Source organism: Coturnix japonica, chromosome 17, assembly GCF_001577835.2.
Source record: "Coturnix japonica isolate 7356 chromosome 17, Coturnix japonica 2.1, whole genome shotgun sequence".
NCBI classification, from domain to species: domain Eukaryota; kingdom Metazoa; phylum Chordata; class Aves; order Galliformes; family Phasianidae; genus Coturnix; species Coturnix japonica.
The window spans coordinates 7,910,021-7,928,684 of record NC_029532.1 but is presented as its reverse complement, the minus strand read 5'-3'; the positions used below and the strand labels follow the sequence as shown (position 1 = coordinate 7,928,684).

The 18,664-nt window shown below is 59.1% G+C and overlaps 1 protein-coding gene across 3 annotated transcripts; it reads left to right on the top strand.

Moving 5' to 3' along the window:
• The first annotated feature begins 2,691 nt into the window (after nucleotides 1–2,691).
• On the top strand, nucleotides 2,692–18,357 carry NR5A1 (nuclear receptor subfamily 5 group A member 1). 3 transcript variants are annotated; one of them, XM_015879434.2, is made up of 7 exons: nucleotides 2,692–2,901; nucleotides 4,854–4,972; nucleotides 5,228–5,369; nucleotides 7,664–8,304; nucleotides 13,466–13,585; nucleotides 13,725–13,872; nucleotides 16,483–16,730. In XM_015879434.2, the coding sequence occupies exons 2-7, from the start codon at nucleotides 4,871–4,873 to the stop codon at nucleotides 16,728–16,730; spliced, it is 1,401 nt and encodes a 466-aa protein (XP_015734920.1). In that variant the 5' UTR covers nucleotides 2,692–2,901; nucleotides 4,854–4,870.
• Nucleotides 18,358–18,664: the final 307 nt, after the last annotated feature.

Genomic DNA, 18,664 nt, shown 5'->3' with positions numbered 1-18,664 from the left:
TGCTGACCACTGTATTTTGATTAGAGCTCTGCTTCCTTTTCATCTCCGAGCTCGGGCTGGTGACAACTGCCGCAGCCTCGTGCGCCGAGTGCCATAGTTTATCACCGAAGGCCAACTGCTCTATGAATCCAGAGCCAGCGCTGAACAAATCACGCTGTCACCAACGTCAAACTTGTTAACCTGATCTTTGGTGGATCACCAGTGTCAACATTGCACGGGACATACATTATCGGGCCCAAGGTCTTTGGGAGATGCGTTTGTCAGGCTGTTCTGTCACAGTCCCACTCTTGACCTTAGCAAAGTAACTTTCAAGGATAAGCTGCCTTCCTCTTAGAGAGAGATGCTGTCCCCCAGGGGTCACCCACAGCCAGGGTGGGATGCAGGGTGAAGATGGGGCTCCCCTTGTGGTGGGTGAAGGTCTGCAGGCATAGCTCTGGACTGGGGAGACCTCTGCTTCATTCCCCACCACTCTGCCTCCTCTGGGCTCCCACCAGCTGCTCCCACTTTGTGCAGGAGTTGGATGAAGGACAGCCACTGCTGCCAGGATGGTGACAGTGTGTCCCCCTGCAGGCTCCTGCCTGCTGCTCCCCTCTGGTGCTTGGTGAGGGGGCTGCTCAGGGTGGGGAGCAGCCGTCGGCCCCCGAGGCAGGTACTGGGCTCCAGCCCCGCGCTGCTCTCCCCACAGGGTGACCCCGCTAATCAGCTGTGAAAGAGAAAGAAAGCCAAAGAGAAATCTTTCTCTCCACTAACCTCATCACAATAAAGATTCCTATAAAGAGCTCTTATCCTTGAAGAAAATGAGGCACATAAGCAAGAATAGTAAACAAAAGGCTGTCATTTTGACCCAGGAGTGCTTCATGTTGTTGGCAACTGCCAAGAGGAAACATAAAGAGAGGCTGCATCCAAGTCCCAATTATGCAGAACTATGTGACTGATATGTCAATGAGTCCCCCCGGGAGGAGACCACCAGCGCTTCGCGGCACTGCCTGTGCACCATCTGCACACAGCGCCATGCGCCGGGCCTGCCCGCGCCCCCGAGCAAAAGCGTGCGTGGCATCGGAAGAATGTGGGAGACAAGGTAATGTCAGCGGCAGCTCCACTGCCAAAGTCCTCACCGCGCACATTATCGGTGCAGGCCGCGGAGTCAGGGACTGTGGGCAGCCGGCGGTGCAGGCAGCAGGCGGCGGCCAACAGTAGTGCTGACCACACCTGCTGCAGGCACGCTCCGGGAACGTGGCGCAGGCAGGAGGGCTGCCCTGCTGCCGATAAGCCGCGTGGATGGAGATAACATCCCAGGAGGAGATATGCTTTGCTGAGCATCAAGGCTGCGCACCAGCCAGGAGCCAAAGTGCGGCTGCAGCCCATGGCAGCGGTGCAGTGTGATGGGCTCAGGCTGTGGCCGTACGGCCCTTCGGCTGGGGCAGTGATGACAGCCATGGTGGGGCTCCGGCCCAGCGGAACACAGAACAGATGCAGTGCCGGTGCCCACCCGCCAGGACCTGGCTCCACACAGGACCCCATGAGGCCGGGAACCACTGGAGCCAGGCCGTGTCCTTGGCGAGGGCCTGTGCAGAGGAAGGTGCCCAAGGCTGCAGGGACGCATTTACCCCCGCAAACACCTTGCTTCCAAAATAGCAGGCGGGCAGCGTGAGGCCGGGCCTTCCCGGGGGAACAATGCCCGGCGGGAGCGGGAGGAAGCGCTGCGGCCGCCCTGCACTGCTCCGTCCCCGCCTCGCTCGGGGCTGAGCCACGAGCCGCTGCGTGCCGGCCTGGCGGGACCTTGAACCTGCCAGAGATTTATTTTCCCTGACATTGGCATTGCATCGGAACATCTGGCATTCAGCTGATAATTGCTGGGGATTGGGGCGGAAGCCGCCTCTCCAGGCCTGGCTCTTCTACAGAGCTGTGTTTTCGTTGACTTTCTCCTCTCTTCAGCTGCAGAGCACGGAAAAAACAACCTGGGCAGTGCAGATTGTGGCTCCCGCTCCTTCCCCAGGGCTTTGTGCTCCTTTCTGCCCATGAGGACGCACACGGGCCTTGTCCCTGCCCCCCCCCACTGCCCTGTGCCAACCCTCCAGGGCAACACTATGCTGAGCAATAGTGGAGCACAGTGCTGTTGGGGGAATAAATCTCCACTCTGGAAGGAGAGGTTTCAAAGTGGCTGCACATCAGGGCTGCTCCTTGCCACCATGCAGGAGATGGAGCCCTCAGCCGTGCAGTGCCTGCAGGCTGGGATGGCACCAGGGCAGTGTGGGAGGTGGGAAACCCATGGAGCAGCGGCTCTGCCCCCACACCTTGTCCCCAGTGCTTCCCGTGCAGCTCTGCAGCCCCAGTTCCACATGGTCTGTGCACCTCGGCTGCCTGCCGCTGGGCTCACTGCCCTGTGGCCTGCCCCGCCGTGTCCATCTCACAGCCCCCTCCCTCGCACCATAAATCAGCACAGCCCCAACGTGGGTGCTGGTGCTCTGCCCTGCCCGCTGTGCCCCCACCTCCCTACAGTTCCTCTCTCCTGGAGCTTTATCTGCTGCAGAGGTCCCACTTATCTCCTCTGTCACTTTCTAATGCTAGTTTATGAGCAGCATTTTGTAGCTTAATTATGATGTTTTTCAGCATGGTCACGTGGCCGCAGAAACCAATAAGGCAACTAAGTTGGTCCACCTCGGCCGAGCCTGGCCCCCATGGGGAGGAGATTGGCCGCTGTCCTGCACCGGGCGGTGTGCGCAGCCGGACCCACACCTCCCCAGCGGCCGCAGCCCTATAAATCCCCCAGCCCGCCCGCAGCGGACAGCGCTGCCCGGCACCCACGGAGGCTCCTCGAGCTGGAGCTGCTCACCGTTGACGCAGAAGAAGCTCTCCTGTGACCTAGGCCCTGTGCACAGCACGGCGCTGAGTCGCGTCGCGGTGAGTACTTGGCGGTGGGGAGCCCATGGCTGCCTGTGCCCCTTCCCATGCTCTGCAGTTCATGGGGTCTCGGTGACATGGCGGAGGGTGGGGACGCTCGGCACGGAAGTGAGAGCCATGCATGGGCCTCCGCTTCCCATCTCCATGAGGAGGGGATGGAGACATCAGTGCTAGCTGCGCCTGGGAAATGCAGGGACATTCAGGGGTGCCATGTGACACCTGGGGACACCCAGGGATGCCCACCCCTTCTCCAGGCCCTGTGGCAGCAGCAGGAGGCCCTGCCATGGCCTCAGCCATGCTGCGCAGAAGCGCCGGATCCAGCTGACGGGATGAGGGGGCGGCGAGCGGAGGCTACCGAGGGCTCCAGGAGTGCAGGCAGTGCTGAGCTGTGCGTCCCTGGCCCCAGCTTTGGCACAGTCCCTGCATCTTGGAGCCAGCTTGGGGGTGGCCAGCACCCACATGAACCCCGTGGCCCTTCCTGTACTCCTCTCTCAGTGGCTCTGTAGCTCACAGAGGCTTTCTGCAGTGTGGGGCTGCTGCCGAGAGGCTCCACAGGCAGCAGGAGCGCTCCTTCCCAGCCCAGCCACCCCACACAGGGGCTGCTCCGCTGCTATTCTTAGTGTGGGCTTCACGCTGGGTGGCTCTGGAGTGATTCTCTGCTGAGCCCGCTTCCTGTTTGCCGCACATCCCTGCCAGCACCGCTTCCTCCCTGGGGCACCGCGGGCCTCATCGGGTGTGCAGGATGAGCCATACGGGGCGAGCAGAGTGGGACAGTCTGTGTGGGATGGGATGTGAAGGATGGGATGTGCGGGATGAGATATGTGGGATGAACCAAGCCCTGCTGCCAGTGCCCTCCCTGCATCTTCACTGGGCACCAAGCACCTCGAATCGCAGTGACACGCAGGCAGCAGGACAGAAGGGTGTCTCAAGGAGGGCAGTTTGGCCCTGCAGGGCTCAGCAGTGGATCCTTGTTCTCGTAGCCAAACACCCTCATGGCACCCACAGCATGGAGCGGGCAGCTCCTCTGGCCTGAGTGGTGCTGTGACCCTGGGCACCATCCTGGTGCAGAACACAGAGCTGGCACTGCCCCCTGCCTCAGTCCCAGCTGTATTTTGGGCTCAGTGGCTGGCTATGTTCACCTGCGAGCAGGAATCTTCCACGCAGGACAAATGCAGATGATGAATAGATCGTACTTCTGCACTGAATGTTTCATTAAGAGTCCCTACAAATGAAGCAATTAATGAAGCAGCAGCACTGAACGTGCCACAGGGCAGTGCTGGCAGCATTGCCGTGTGCGGGCGGCCGGCCAACACCAATGCCGGTGCTGTTCCCAATGGCCGCAGGGGAGGTGCAGCAGGCCGGGCACCCCACGCTCCTCAGCCCGGGCTCTGATTAGCTCCCTGCGGCTGCCTGCCATGGAGGCAAAGGGGTTTCTCCGGGCAGCGCTGGGGGTCTGGGGCTCCGGATAGAGTTGGGAGTTAGAGTTGGGGTTGGGGGTTAGGACTGGGGTAAAGGACACGGTGGATGCTGCAGGCAGCGTCCTGTGCTTGGGTGACACAGCAGCCCTCGGTCCCTTCCTATGATGATTCCTGAGGAGGTACCCACAGCACGAGGTACCCTCAGCACGGGGCTCCCTCAGCCCACGGCCGCCCCCAACCGCAGCCCCCGGCGGCGTCCCGCTCCCCTCCCGCCCTGCCCTCGGGCTGCCGGGTCCCTGCAGGTCCCTCCTCCCCAGCCCAGCCGCCCGCCGCCCGCTCTCCCAGAGGAGGTTCCCCATCCCCCGGGGGGCTGTCCGCCCGCCCGCACCCGCATGGAGATGCTCTTCCAGGCGCTATAAAGGGCTCTGGCTCCGGCACCTGCGCTCGGGCTCCGCCGCGCCGCTCTCCCGCTCTGCACCCGGCGCAGGTCTCGGGGCCGCCCGGTGCCGCCCCGCTGACCCGCCCGTCCCGCAGCAGGGCCGCCGGCGGGGATGGACTATTCCTATGATGAGGACCTGGAGGAGCTGTGTCCAGTGTGCGGAGATAAAGTGTCGGGGTACCACTACGGGCTGCTCACCTGCGAGAGCTGCAAGGTAGGAGCCGCCGGGCGGCGGGCTGCGGGCCGGGCGGGGAGCGGAGGGGGGGCACGGCCGGGGCCGGGGCAGGGGAGCCTCCCGCGAGCCGCCCCCCGCCCGCTTTCGTTGGCGGCGATTCACCGCTCGGCGACGGGACGGGAGCGCGGCGGGAGCCGGGTGGGGGGCGGCGGGCGGCGGGGCCGGGAGCGGGGACCGGGTGCGGGCAGTCGCGGGGTGCCGGTGCCGACGCAACGTCGCCGTTGGCCGCCGCAGGGCTTCTTCAAGAGGACGGTGCAGAACAACAAGCACTACACCTGCACCGAGAGCCAGAACTGCAAGATCGACAAGACCCAGAGGAAGCGCTGCCCCTACTGCCGCTTCCAGAAGTGCCTGACCGTGGGGATGCGGCTGGAAGGTACCGCGGGGCGGCCCGGGCGGGGGGTGGGTGCCGTCCGCCCGCCGCGGTCGCTCTGTCCCTGGCGCTCCCCGGGCCGGGAATCGCCGCGGCGGCTCCGATTCCGTTTTTCCTCCCCAAGTCAACGAATAATTCGTTTTGCCGCCCTGTTTTCTGCTTTTCGTTTCTTTGTTTTTGTTTTGTTTCTCCCGGGTTTTGGCTGCCGGGGCTTCAACTTTCCGGGACCGTCTTTGCTTGGCAGAACGTTGGGAAATAGCTTAGAAATCGCTGCTTTCCTTAATCGACGATGCCAGAAGCCGAGAGTTGAGGAAAACGTTAAATATTACGAGATCGACACGAAAACTGCGGGAGATCCGCCGCAAATCACTTTTTCTCTCTGCGCGGCTCCGGGCAGCGCGGTGACACGCGTCGATCCGCCGAGAGCTGCGCGTCGCAGCGCTCAGCCCCACCGCCACGCGACGGTCGGGCTGCGATGTCCCCGAGCCCCACGCAGGGATTTCTGCCGCTGTCGGCACACGCACAGCGCGCTGAGGGCCCTCAGCAGGGAAATGCGGAAAGAAAGAACCCCCCAGCTGCGCCCTCGCCCCTTTCCCCGGCCGCGGAGGCAGCGGGCGCGTGGCGGGGCGGCCCCGCTCCTCGTGCGGGTCGTGCAGGGTGGCCGTGCCCGGTCCAACAGCCCGATCCAACAGCCGGGCTGCTCAGCGCTCTGCGGCAGCTCCGGGCACGGGACGGGCGCTGGGAGCGAGGCGAAGCAGAGGCGGCTTTTGCGCCTTCGGGGTGGGGACGGGCACGCTTCGCTTTCCTGTTTCGGGAGGTTTTCGTCCCGTGGAGCCCGTTCGGCCCCGTGTTTTGCCCGGGTGACAGCCCGCTCACTCCTTTTTGTTTCTCCTCGCTGCTCGCCGCAGCAGCTCACCAAGGAGGAGGCACCCGCCGGAGAACGGCGTTCCCGTGGGACCCTTTTGTGCTAAAAACACGAGCCCACCTTGCCTTTGTGATCGGTGTTTTTCGATCAGGGAGCCTGAGCTACACGGGAATCCTCCAGCGAGGCAGGACAGACAGGACAAAATCCAGAGGGATTTCAGAACGTCTCCGGTCCTGAAATGGAAAAGTGGAGCGCGAGGGAACAGGAGAGCCCCTTCCCTCTGTGCTCGTGCTTCGGGAGCAAAGGCGGGGATCAGCGTTTGGCATGGGAAGGTTCTGTGCGAGCACTTCTCGCACGTGCAGGGAGAATCCGCTCCCTGGGCATCGCCCTGCCCGGCCTCGGGCCGCGGGGTGAAACAGCGCATTATTTGAACGGGGGGGAGATCTGTGCTCTCAGCGCACCGCAGTGCAGATAGGGGTGCGGGCTGGGACCCAGAGATGTGGGTGGAGGCCGGGCATAGCCGGCACTGTAAGTGGTGCACCCTGAAGGCAGCGGGGCTCTTAGAGCCCAAGCAGAGGCATCCCAGTGTCCAGGCTCCCCAGAATCGAGGCATCCTTGCATTGCGCGGCTGGAGAAGCTGTTTCCATGAATAAAGAACGAGGGAGGAAGCGCAGAGCAGCTCCCCGGGGAGCACATTCCTGCTTCCCTGCAAACGCCGCTCCCGGCCGTGCCGCCGCCCTTTCAGTCTGCGTGGGGAAAGTCTGGGGGCTCGCAGCACCCACGGGGCAAAGGGAGGCCGAGGGAGGAGGGGGGCACAGAACAGAGAAGCCCGATCTCGTGGGTTGCGAACCCGCCCAGGGGCTGCTCCCTTCCACGCGGGGCCGCGCGCTGCTGGCTCGCTCCCCTCTCTGCTGCCGGGGCTGTGCGGGTGGGCCGGCGGCCGCCATGCCGGGGCCAAGCTTGTGCTGCAGAGAAGCACCTGCTCGGGTGACACATTCTTGGGTTTAACTCGAGGCTCGGAGCGGCCTCTGCCGCGCCGCCACAGCGAGCAGGGCGGTGGGGAACGGAGCAGCACGGAGAGTGCTCTGGAAGCTGGGAGGGGATTTGCGTTGCAGAAGGCAGCACACTCTGTGCTGTCCTGAATGAAATCCTAGGGCTGGTCCAGGCCCGGGGGCTGTGAAAATGAAAGCAGCGTCAGGCAGCTTAATCTGCCCCAGCTCCCGGGACTCTGCTCCGCGTGCTTTACCTCGGTGCGTTCCATACACCCAAGTATGTCTTTCTCCCTCACCGTGCCCGGAGCTGCTGAGGTGCTGCTCAGCCCAACACACAGCTCTCTGGGAAGGGGTCCCACCGTCCCCAGCCCCACTGGTCCCCATCCCCCCCACACCCTGGTCCTGCTCTTCTCACCGCAGCTCTGCTCCTTTGCCCACAGCCGTGCGTGCGGATCGGATGCGTGGGGGGAGGAACAAGTTTGGGCCCATGTACAAACGGGACCGTGCCTTAAAGCAGCAGAAGAAAGCGCTGATCCGCGCCAACGGCTTCAAGCTGGAGGCAGTGCCGCAGATCGTGTCACCTGTGCAGAACGACTATGGGCTGTCCTCCACCATCCACAGCATCCACGCTATGGCCAAGACTCTGCCGCCCAACCCCGCTGCCCTGACGCCTGCTGACTATGAGCGCGGCCCCTACGGGACCCCCTCCCTGGCCATGACTGTGCCCGGCCACACGCCTCTCGCTGGCTACCACTACTCCTCCTTCCCAAACCGCGCCATCAAGTCTGAGTACCCCGACCACTACAGCGCTGCGCATGAGGCCGTGCCAGCCTATGCATACCCAGAGACCTACCCCAGCAGTTCCCCACCTGACATACCCGAGGTCATCCTGAAGCTGCTGCAGCTGGAGCCTGATGAGGCACAGGTGAAGGCGCGCATCCTGGCCTGCCTGCAGCAGGAGCAGGGCAAGGGCCGGCATGAGAAGCTCAGCACCTTCGGCCTCATGTGCAAGATGGCCGACCAGACGCTATTTTCCATTGTGGAGTGGGCACGGAGCTGCATCTTCTTCAAGGAGCTGGAGGTAGGGCTGGGTGATGGGGGCTGGGGGGCCAATATTAGCCAGGTGGGGGCTGCAGTGTGCCAACATGGAGCGGAGCAGGGGGTTCTGGCTGAGCACCAGGATGGTCCCAGCTGGCAACATGGAGCTCGTGTGTCTGATCCATCACTGCAGTGGGGGTGTGGAGGCAATCGCAGGCAGAGTGAGCGTGGTGTCAAGCTGAAGATATAATTGAAAAACCTAACGTTGAGGAATTATGGTTGAAACAATTCTCTCTGTCTTTGGGAGGAAAATCGATGCTGTCAGGCAGGTGCCCGACAGCAGCCAGCAGGGATGGGGTGAGGACCCTTACACCTCCTAGCCCCACAATAACTGGGGCCAGCAGTGGGGGGGGGGAGCAGGGCTGGGGCAGCCCAGCTGTGCTCAGCCATTTCCATTCATAGCTGACCAAAGATCCCAAATGGGCAAAACCGGGAGATACATTTTGCAAAGCAGCCAAAGAGAGCTGAGCCACAGGCAAGGAAATGTTGTGCCCTCCCTGCGCTGCCCCATACTGACCCATCCTGCTGCTGTGGGACCAGGCCTCATGCAGGGGCCACAGGGTAGTCCTCGTGCCCAAAATAGCCCCCAGCTGCACAGAACAGTGTCCGGAAGGCACTCAGTGGGGCTGGGTCAGGCTCTTTTCAATAATATCAGTGTCCAGCCTGGATTTTGGGAACAGGGTGGCTGTTGTTTTGCAGGAGATATTATAAACAATGTAAATGCGGATCTCAGCTGCACGGCCATGTAGCCTTGTAATGCTATTGTCTTTCCAACTGTATCAGGAGAATGGGCTGTTTCTGTGTGAATCCACCTCTGAGGGCTCCAGGCAGGAGGGACAGAGCTCTTACCTGGGCACAGGGCAGCTCCACAGCCACATGGCTGCTCCCTTCCCTGCACAATGCATCAGGGCATGGCAGGGTGGTAAATGAACTCCTGCTAGTGCTGACTTTATGGCTTCACCCTAAAGCCTGTGAGCACAGTGTAAAAGCACAGCTGCAGGGATCGATGGCTGTAACACAGGCAATCCCCATGGCAAAGTCAGGGCTCCTCAGGGCAGGGACACTGTGGACCCCCCACCCCTGGAAATGGCCACATGAAGGTGGCTGCTGCTGCACCAGCCAGGGAAGGGCAGCTAGAGGCTTTGAGGGGTCAGGCAAAGCATTGGCATTTCACCAGGCACTGCACTGAGCATCACATTGGCATTGCACTGGTATTGCACCAGCATTGCACCAGCCTGCTGCGGGTACCCCTCAGCCAGCAGATCCCATTCCTGCTCCCATTCCCATTTCCATTCCTGCTGACAATGGGATGATGCAGAGCAGACCCTTTGCCACCACCTCCAGGGGATGGCCGCGGCTGGGGGTGCTGGGGAGACGCCTCTGTCTGTGCCCTGGGAAGGACGCGGGGGGAGAGGGGCAAGCGGCCTCTTGACATCAGCTCGCACGCCACGTCCGCCCGCCGGTGCAGGGCAGCCAGATTGAAAACAGATTTAACTTCCCAGATATATCGTTTCATTTAAGGGCCAGTAATTCTGTCAGTCTGCCACTGACAAACGAGGGTCCCCATGCCAATCCGCCGCGAGACTGATGTCGCCGCGTTCATCTTGTGTCACCAGGGGGAGAATTACGGACTGCGCTGGCCTTCGGAGGCAAGACTAATAATGCCGCGCGGCAGAGGGGGATTTGGGGGCCCTCTGTTTATCGAGGGCCGGCCACAGAGCAGCGGTGCGAGGCCACGCGGGCGGAGGTGGAAGAGGTCAGCGCTGACGCCCATAAATACGAACTTTAACTGAGTCTAGATGAGATGTGTCAGGGCTGAGGGAAGATTTGCAGCGGCTCTTCAGGAAGAAAAATATGGGCCAGGGGTGAAATATATTTTGTAGGGTTGTGAGTCTCAGGCAACTTTGTCCTTTCAGATGTAATTTCTTTATATATATATATAAGGAGAGAGAGATGTGCACGCACGCATTCGTACACACCCATTGTGTCTGCCTGAGGTTCATTTTATATACCAATATTGTTTAGATAGATGATACTGCTCCGTGCACGTATAAATGTCCTGTACACGTTATGCGATGACCTTTGGGTTGAGATGAGCAGCCAGGAATGTGCAACAAACTGCTGTGGCTCCAGCCTGAGGTCACTCAAAGCCCAGAGTGTGGGCACACGGGCACGTGGTGATGGGCATGTGGTGAGGGGCACGGTGGCTGGTCCCTGTCCCTGGCACCAGTTTCATTCACTCCTCGGGAGCGATCTGGGAGCTCCTGCTGGTCCCATATGCAGTCGGCTGCTCCTCTGCCTGTAGCACACATGGGTCATGTTGACCCCATCTCCTGGCCAACAGCCAGCGCGTTTTTGGCAGATTTAAAATCTCCTTCTGGCGGTGGACGCAGCAGTGATGTTCAGCATCCCATGCACTGGGGTAAATGTGACTGCTTCCTGCGGCTGTGTGCTCCCACAGTGACACGGGGAAGGGGCAGCAGCCCAGGGCTGAGCACAGCTCTGCCTGCAGGGAGCTGACCCTGCACTGTGCTCAGTGGTTTCTGCTTTGCGCTGCCCGTTGTGGTGCTGTCAGGGCAGGGGGAGTGATTCCTGAGTCCACTCACACCTTGTGTTTGCGTGGGGTTTTGATTGTGATATTTGGTGGATGGTTAGTCCACTTTCACACTCCCCGGCAGCAGTGCTGACAGCTTGTGCTCACACCCAGGAGCTGCCCGCATTGTGGGTCGGGGTGCGCCTGCAGGGACAGCCCCACACTGGGGTCTTGGGCTCCCTGGGGGCATTGCCTGCCCCTGGCAGCTCCTTATTGCAGGGCAATGGAATTTTCCATTGGCTGTTGACTGCCATCTCAGAAAGGCCTTCTCTGCAGTGGCGGAGCTGTGTGAGCGCTCACCCCATGTGAGGAGCGCTTCACTGCTGCGTTTTGTGCACAGATTGAACGCTTTCTTCAAAAAATAAAGGTCAGTTTGCATCAGGTCCTCCAAGCAGTGCTCTGCTGGAAAGCCTTGACATTAAAAGAAGAAGATCCCTTGCTTAACTTTTGCAGGCAAGCAGGGTGCGTGCCTCCTCACCAGAGGACCGACTGTATCTGGATGGCCGCGCAATAAGAGCCCCTCCTCGGCCATGGGTGCTGCAGGGTATGGGGCTACAGGGGGGATTGCCTCGGCTGCCCCGTGTGGGTGTGGGGTTGGCTCAGGCTGAGTGGTGCGGGTTGGAGTGGGAGGCTGGAGGTGTGATGGGGATGTGCTGGAACTGCCTGCAGAGGTGGGGAGAAGGCAGTTAGCAATTGTTCAAGGAAAGAATGAAGATCTCAAGACTGTTTAAGTGTTTCCTTTTGGAAAAGATATATATATATATATATATATATATTTAAGCCACTTTTAGCACAAAACCCTCAGACTGGCCCTTCTGGAGCTCATCCCAACAAGGAATGAGGCACAGGAAGGAGGTTACAAAACAACACTGAGTCTGAGCGTGGGGCTCAGCACTGCTGTGTGCGGTGGGGTGGGAGCAGGGCTGTGCTGGGAGCCCAGATCCCTGCGCCACTGCACCGCCTCCGGACAAGGGTCACCCAAGATGCACATCTCCCATTTGTTTTGATGCAGGACAAGCTCTTCCCCTGTTCTTTGCGCAACAGCTGGGCAGAACCCTCTGTCTGGCATTGCTCTGTTCAGCACTGCTTCCAGGCGGCCCCGCTGCCTCCTGCTGCACCTTGCTGCCACGTTCACCCCCAGAACCCCCAAAATACATCTCAGTGGCCCCTGGGGGTGCTGGCATGGGATCCATAAAGCTCTTTCTCATCTCATTTCTATTCCTTTTGCAATCTCCCGGCACTCGTTTATTGCAGCCTCTTCAGCCAAACGATGGCATTATCCAGCTCTATGATACCGCATCTGTCTTCCTTCCATCAACAGCAGAGAGCAAATGGCACTGCAGTGCTCTCCAGGTGGAGCTGGGGGGGAGACGACTGCGGTCACCCCATCTTTGGATGTGGGAACAGTGGATTTGGCACTGCTCATGTCTTGCAGCACCACCAGGACTGTGTTGGGCACAGCTCTGCCTTGTGCCACGTGCACCCATCCCTGCGGCTGGCTCACCTGCCATCCACCACTGGCTCTGCCTCCAGCCCCTGCTCTCCAGTGAGACTCTGGGAAGTTCAGGCACTTTGCCTCCCTGTGTTGAATATCTCAGCATTTCTTTGCAAACCCAGTTGTGCACATGTAGCTGTACACACTTAGAGCCGTGCAAATTTCTTACAGTTGCACACACTTACAGCTGTGCACACGTATAGCTGTGCATACCCAACCAGCACATAGCTGTGTGTGTGGGTATGTGAAGGTGCAGGCAGCTGGGCATGCTGTGGGGGTGCTGGGGTTCAAGCGCTGCCTATGCCTCCCCCAGACCTGCCCTGGGAGGACGGACTCTCTGTCCCTGCAATCTGGAAGCAGCCCAGAGCAGCCCGCAGACACAGAGCCTTTGTGCTGCCCCGTCAGGCTGCAGAGAAGCGGCCAATGAGAGTTTTGTTAAAGATGAGATTCCTGCTGTGTGGAGGCAAGGCAGCACTGATAAGGGGCAGCCAGCACCAGCGAGACAGACGTGCGTGTGTGAGGGACTGGGAAGCACTTTGTGGATGTGGCGTGTGCAGGGCTTCCACTGGTGGGGACAGATTTGTGACAAGTGATTCTTTAGCTGGGTGGAGGAGGGAGGGGGCTCCAGGGAAGGCAGTGGTGCTCCCTGGGTTCCTGCTGTGAGCCCTCCCCACCTGTGGCCCTGGCCACAAACCTGTGGTCCTGTTGGAGGTAGCCCCATGACTCTGATACTCCTTGGGCAGAGGTTTGTTGGGCCTCAAGCACCCCACATGGCCACAGTACAGTGCCAATGCTCTGCTCTCCCTGCTGGCAGGCCACCTCCTGCAGTGGCACACACAGATGGCTGGACTCACTGCTGTGCTGGGGTGGTGGACACAGATTTCTGACACTGCTGCCTCTCTGTTACCTCTCACTGCACCCACATTGTGCCACACTGAGCACAACACTCCCAGTCCCATGGGATGGGTGCAGGCACTGGGATGCCCTGTGGTACAGCTGGGGCCCAGCACCACATTTGAGTGCTGGTGCCAGCAGTGTGGCTCTGCTCTCTTACAGGTGGGAGACCAGATGAAGTTGCTGCAGAACTGCTGGAGTGAGCTGCTGGTGTTTGACCACGTGTACCGGCAGCTGCAGCATGGCAAGGAGCACAGTGTGCTGCTGGTCACTGGGCAGGAGGTGAGCGTGGGGCTGCACCACAGTGTGGAGCTGGGGACTGCTCTCTCCATTCTGAGCTTGCTCCTCCCTCCAGTTTGTGGTGGGCACACGGTGGGATGGGCATGGGGCCCATTCTTGCTTGATGCTGTTCCCCCCACAGGTGGATCTGTCGGCGGTGGCGGTTCAGGCGGGCTCCATCCTGCACTCCCTGGTGCTGCAGGCACAGGAGCTGGTCCTGCATCTGCACTCACTGCAGGTGGACCGACAGGAGTTCGTCTGCCTCAAATTCCTGATCCTCTTCAGCCTTGGTGAGCAGGGACTGTTGATGGGGGCAGTGGCTGTGCTCGCAGATGGGTAGAGGGGATAAAGAGGCTTTGGGGTGGCACTGGGAGCAGTGGCTGAAGCCTCAGCGCTGCCCTGCCCTGTGCATCTGGAGCTCTGGGGGATGTTCCTGCTTCATTGTGGCTGTGGAGGACACTGCATCCCCAGTCCCACGAGCAGATCCTGTTTTGATCACTCGCCTGCTTTCCCTCCTTTCAGGGAAAGCAGTGGCTGATAGTGCCCTGCAAACTGTGCTGGCAGAGGCAGCCGCAGGGGACGGCCCTATCTCCTGGGATGTGCGTCAGCAGCACTCAGGCAGTGGCTGCGCTGCTTCTGATTAGGTCCTGCTGGGAGCCTGTGGTCGGCCAGGCGGCACATTCACAGGGCTGCTCCTCACCCAGACAAAACACGGAGCTGCAGCTGAGAGCTCACCCTGCCCAGCACTGCTGCCCCCGTGGCTGCACCCTCTGCCGATCGCTGCTGTGCAGGGATGTGATGTGTGGCCCCACAGAGGGCGGCCCCAGTGCAGTGCGGCCCAGCCACCTTCATGCCCACTGTCACCACCAGCTGTTTGGTGCCGTTCCAGCAGGAGCTCTGACCTCTGGGCACGGAGCTGCTGGGGCTCAGCTGTCTGCTGTGCTGCTGCCTCACACCTCTGCCACCGCCCGGCTTCACACCATGCCAGCTGCTGCTAATTTTGCTCAGAGAGAATATGTGTGTGGGTCCCTGCAGCTCATGGGTGCTGGGGAGGGATGGGCATCTCTGTCCCATCCCTATCCCCATCTCAGAGTGGGGTTTGCTGAGAACATCCCTGGCAGTATCAGGTTCCTGGGAGCCTGGAGCCACACAGCTGTCCCCCCCTGCAGCTGCAGCATCTCCTCCTCCCAACATGTTCTTTTTTTTCTCTGGAGCTGTTTTGAAATCCACAGAAACCAGATATGGCAACTTGCAATTTCAACAGTGATAAGGTGTGGCACAAACAGTGCTGGGAAATGGGGGAGCTGGGGAGTGGGCCGTGCCCCATTGCTGCCCCACGGCTTCTGCAGTAGCATAACTGGACAGTCCTCCAATGATGCCCTGTCCCCACCCCCATCCCTGAACCCATCCCTGTCCCCATCCCTTCCACATATGGCAGCAAGCTGGGCATCATCCTCCCAGGCAGCGGCGGTTGCAGCACTGCTCTCAGCCTGGGATTCCTCATCCCCAGAGCAGCAGCTTTCAAGGAGGGCGTGGAATAAAACAGCAGTGTTTTCCCAGGCATTATTTTGCCCCAAATTCAACTTTTTCTCTCCATATTGCAGAGCTCACTTGGAGTAATTTGCCCTTCTCAGGCTCAGCTGTAGAGGATGGGATTGTGTATTATGTTCAGGATGTAATTGCCTTTAACAAGAGAATTTCCACATTTACCACTCTGCCACAGCACAATCAAAGCCAAGCCCCACTCACAAGAGCTGCCATTTGAGTTCTAAATAGATTTCTCTCCTGAGCAGGTAAAGAGATTTAATTAAAATTAGGGCTTCTCAAAATAGCAATATTTATGAGGACGGCACAGGTTAGCTTTGTTCTACAGAAGGGCTTAATAGAGCCTTAATGGATTGACCTATCATTCGATTTCATGACTTACATTCATGAAGCAGCTACTCTTGGGGAGGGGAGGAAGAGAGGCTTTTATAGCCCACATTCCCTTAAGCGTTTGCAATTTATCAGCAGCTTCTCCCAAACAAAAGGAGCTGTGAATAGGAAGAACACTTGAGGGCATAGAAATAATCCCAGGCATATCTGTATGTGTGATGGGAGGCTTTGTCACAGGACAGTCTTTGCAACTGCTGCAGTGTCGCTAAATGAAGTGAGTCAATGTTATTTGGACAACATTCTTTATTCCTTGCAGGAATGAAAAGATTATTCAAATATTCAATTAAACAGTGAATAGGGTCTTTCAGAGAACCAGGTGAGTTCATCGAGTAGAACTAGCTATTGTTGAGCCAACTCAGAGGATAGATTTGACATTTATCAATATAACTTCTTTTTTTTAATGACATGCACAATAACCTTATGCAGATAAAGAGATTTCATAACAACAACCCCGGGTAGAAGGGAGACGGCCACAATAGGAGCAAATGTGCCACAGGAGTTAAAAGGGAAGGGTGATCTGATAAGTACCAGGCACACCCCACAGGGCTGCAGCCCACACCATGCAGTGCCTGGCCAGCCCTGGCCATGGAGCCTGAGCCCCTGGGCGCTTCCACCACCAGCACTACACAGTGCCCTATGGAGAGCAGCCCTTGGTGTGGCCATGGCCTGTTGGGCTCCAAAGCCCCAAATAAACTGCAGAACCCCACTGCTTTGCTGCCCGGATCTGAGGGTTCCGCACAGCCAGGCAGTGTCCAAACTGCAAACTCAGTGCTGAGTGTGGACACATGTGGAGCTGGCAGCATGGCGAGCAGCAAACCGAGCACCTGAGCTGTAGCACCAGCATAGGCACTGCAGGCATCCCAGAGGAAGGACAGTGGAGACAGACCCTCCTGGTTCACCCAGCACGGTGCAGGCAGTGCCTGTGCCTGGCTCTGCTTTACTCCCCCCGTCTCCCTCTCTTGTAGATGTGAAGTACCTGGAGAACCACACGCTGGCTAAGGACGCTCAGGAGAAGGCCAATGCAGCACTGCTGGAATACACAGTGTGCCACTATCCGCACTGCACGGACAAGTTCCGGCAGCTGCTGCTGCGGCTGACCGAGGTCCGGGCGCTGAGCATGCAGGCAGAGGAGTACCTGTACCACAAGCACCTGAGTGGAGAGGTGCCCTGCAACAACCTCCTCATCGAGATGCTGCACGCCAAGCGGACTTGAGTGCAGTTCTCACATGGACTTTGCAGGGCTCCACACAGCAATGGGGCAGGACACGCACCTGAGACCACCTCTCCACCCCACGCCTCTCAGTGATACTATTTAACCCATGCTATGGGAGGTCCCAAATGACTTATTTTAATACATGGTAAGGATGGTTAACGGTCACAGGGCCGTGTGCTTGACAGCTGGACTGCCTTGCCAGCACTGCAGCCCTGCAGACCCTGCACAGTCAGTGCCTGACTTGCTGCCTGGCCCGGCTCTGCAATGTGAGCAGGGGAAAAGCCTATCCCGGCTCTGCTCCCATTTCTGCTCCTCTCCTGCCATCCCTGTACTCTCTCTCCACTGCTGCCCTCCCACTGCCCAGCGTGCCCCCCAGGGACCCTTGGCATACAGGGCATGGGAAGAAGTGAGCTGAAATCCCTCTCGGTTGTGGGGTTTCTCTTTGCTCTGGCACTGGTATAACGGCAGGGGATTTCTACAGCAGCAAAGCTGAGCCCTGGAGCTAAGAAACCTGCTCCTGTCTGCTTCCCCAGCACAAAGCAAGGCACTGCTGACCCTGGGAAGGTTCTGTTTTCTTAGCACTTGCCAGTAATAGGGCAGGAATTGGGGTTTTGCAGCCCTTGGCACCTGCAGTACCCAAATCCCACAATATGTCTGGGCCCAGCTCACGTCCAGGGACTTGTCCCTGGGACACTTCAGCAGGACAGGAGAGGGTGCAGGGGCAGAGGCACCGCCAGGCACCCACAGCCTGGGCAGATTCCTGGAGCTCACTCCAGCTACCAGCCATGCTTATGTGCTGCTGAGGGAGCAGCCAAAGGGCAGGACAGGGACAGAGATGGACACCATCCCCTCGCTGCCTGCAGGTGATACTGATGGAGGCAGCACTGCAGGCAGCAGGGCAGGAGGGATGCTCAGGGCCCAGCCTCATGCTGTGGGCACCCGGACAGTTGCAGCAGCACGTGGCAGCACGTGCCCAGGGCTGCAGCTGGAGGCCATGGCAGCACCACTGACACTTGGGCAAGGAGGAAGCAGAAGGGCCAGCACTGCCTTGTCCCCAGGTGACAGCAGAGATGCTGGCTTTCCTCCTGCGCTGGGCTGCGGCTTAGCAGGGCAGCACAGAGGCTCCATCGCAGCCTCCTCCTGCCCTGCATTGGGTCCTCACCAGTGCCCAGCACATAGCCCTGCCAGCTTGGTTCAGGTGTTTTCCCCGCTGTCCCATTTGGAGGGGACACTCATACTCCGCAGCTCCACGCAGTGCTGGGGCTCGAGGAGCTCTCATGCTGCCAGCCGCCAACCCCAACTTGTTAGATACAGAAGAGCATGTTTGTTTTTGCTTTTCAACGTTTGTGCATTTTCCTCCTGAAGTCTGTGGTTCAGTTTCACCTTCTTCTTTCTGTGAACTTAAAGAACTGGAGAAAATGGTTTGGGAGGTAAAAGATTTTATTTTCAGAAAATGAAAAGTGTCCTTAAGTGTCTCTCTCCCTTTCTCTCTCTCTCACACATCCTTTCCTCTCTTCCATCCCTCTCCTCCGTTGCTCCCCAACCTTCCTTCCCAGGCAGGAGGTTATTAACTTCCATGTCAGGAGTAAACCACTGTAATAAATTTTGCAGTTCATTTAAGAAGGCAGATGTTGTCTTTTTTGATTGTATTTCTGACACTCCTTCCTGGTGCCACCCCTCCTCCTGGCCTGAGAGCACCACTCAGCCCCCCAGCTCCCACCCCATGGGACCCCCAGCAGGAGGGGACCGCTGCTTTGGCTCAGTAGGTAGGCATCGGTGACTCAGGACGTGATTCCAAGCACTGCTGTGAATTGCCATAGCGACTCTGAGTGTGTTTTTCAAGTAAGCTTGAGAATTATAGCATTTAGAAGGCAACGGGCAATGCCATGTGCTGAGGGAGGGAGCAAAACCTCAGCAGGGCATCGAGCAATGGG

Bases quoted from the DNA above. Each gene is read 5' to 3' on its own strand.
- NR5A1 (XM_015879434.2), top strand. From the start codon at position 4,871: ATGGACTATTCCTATGATGAGGACCTGGAGGAGCTGTGTCCAGTGTGC. The intron at 8,305-13,465 runs GTAGGGCTGGGT...GCTCTCTTACAG, and splicing joins TCTTCTTCAAGGAGCTGGAG to GTGGGAGACCAGATGAAGTT. The intron at 13,586-13,724 runs GTGAGCGTGGGG...TTCCCCCCACAG, and splicing joins TGCTGGTCACTGGGCAGGAG to GTGGATCTGTCGGCGGTGGC.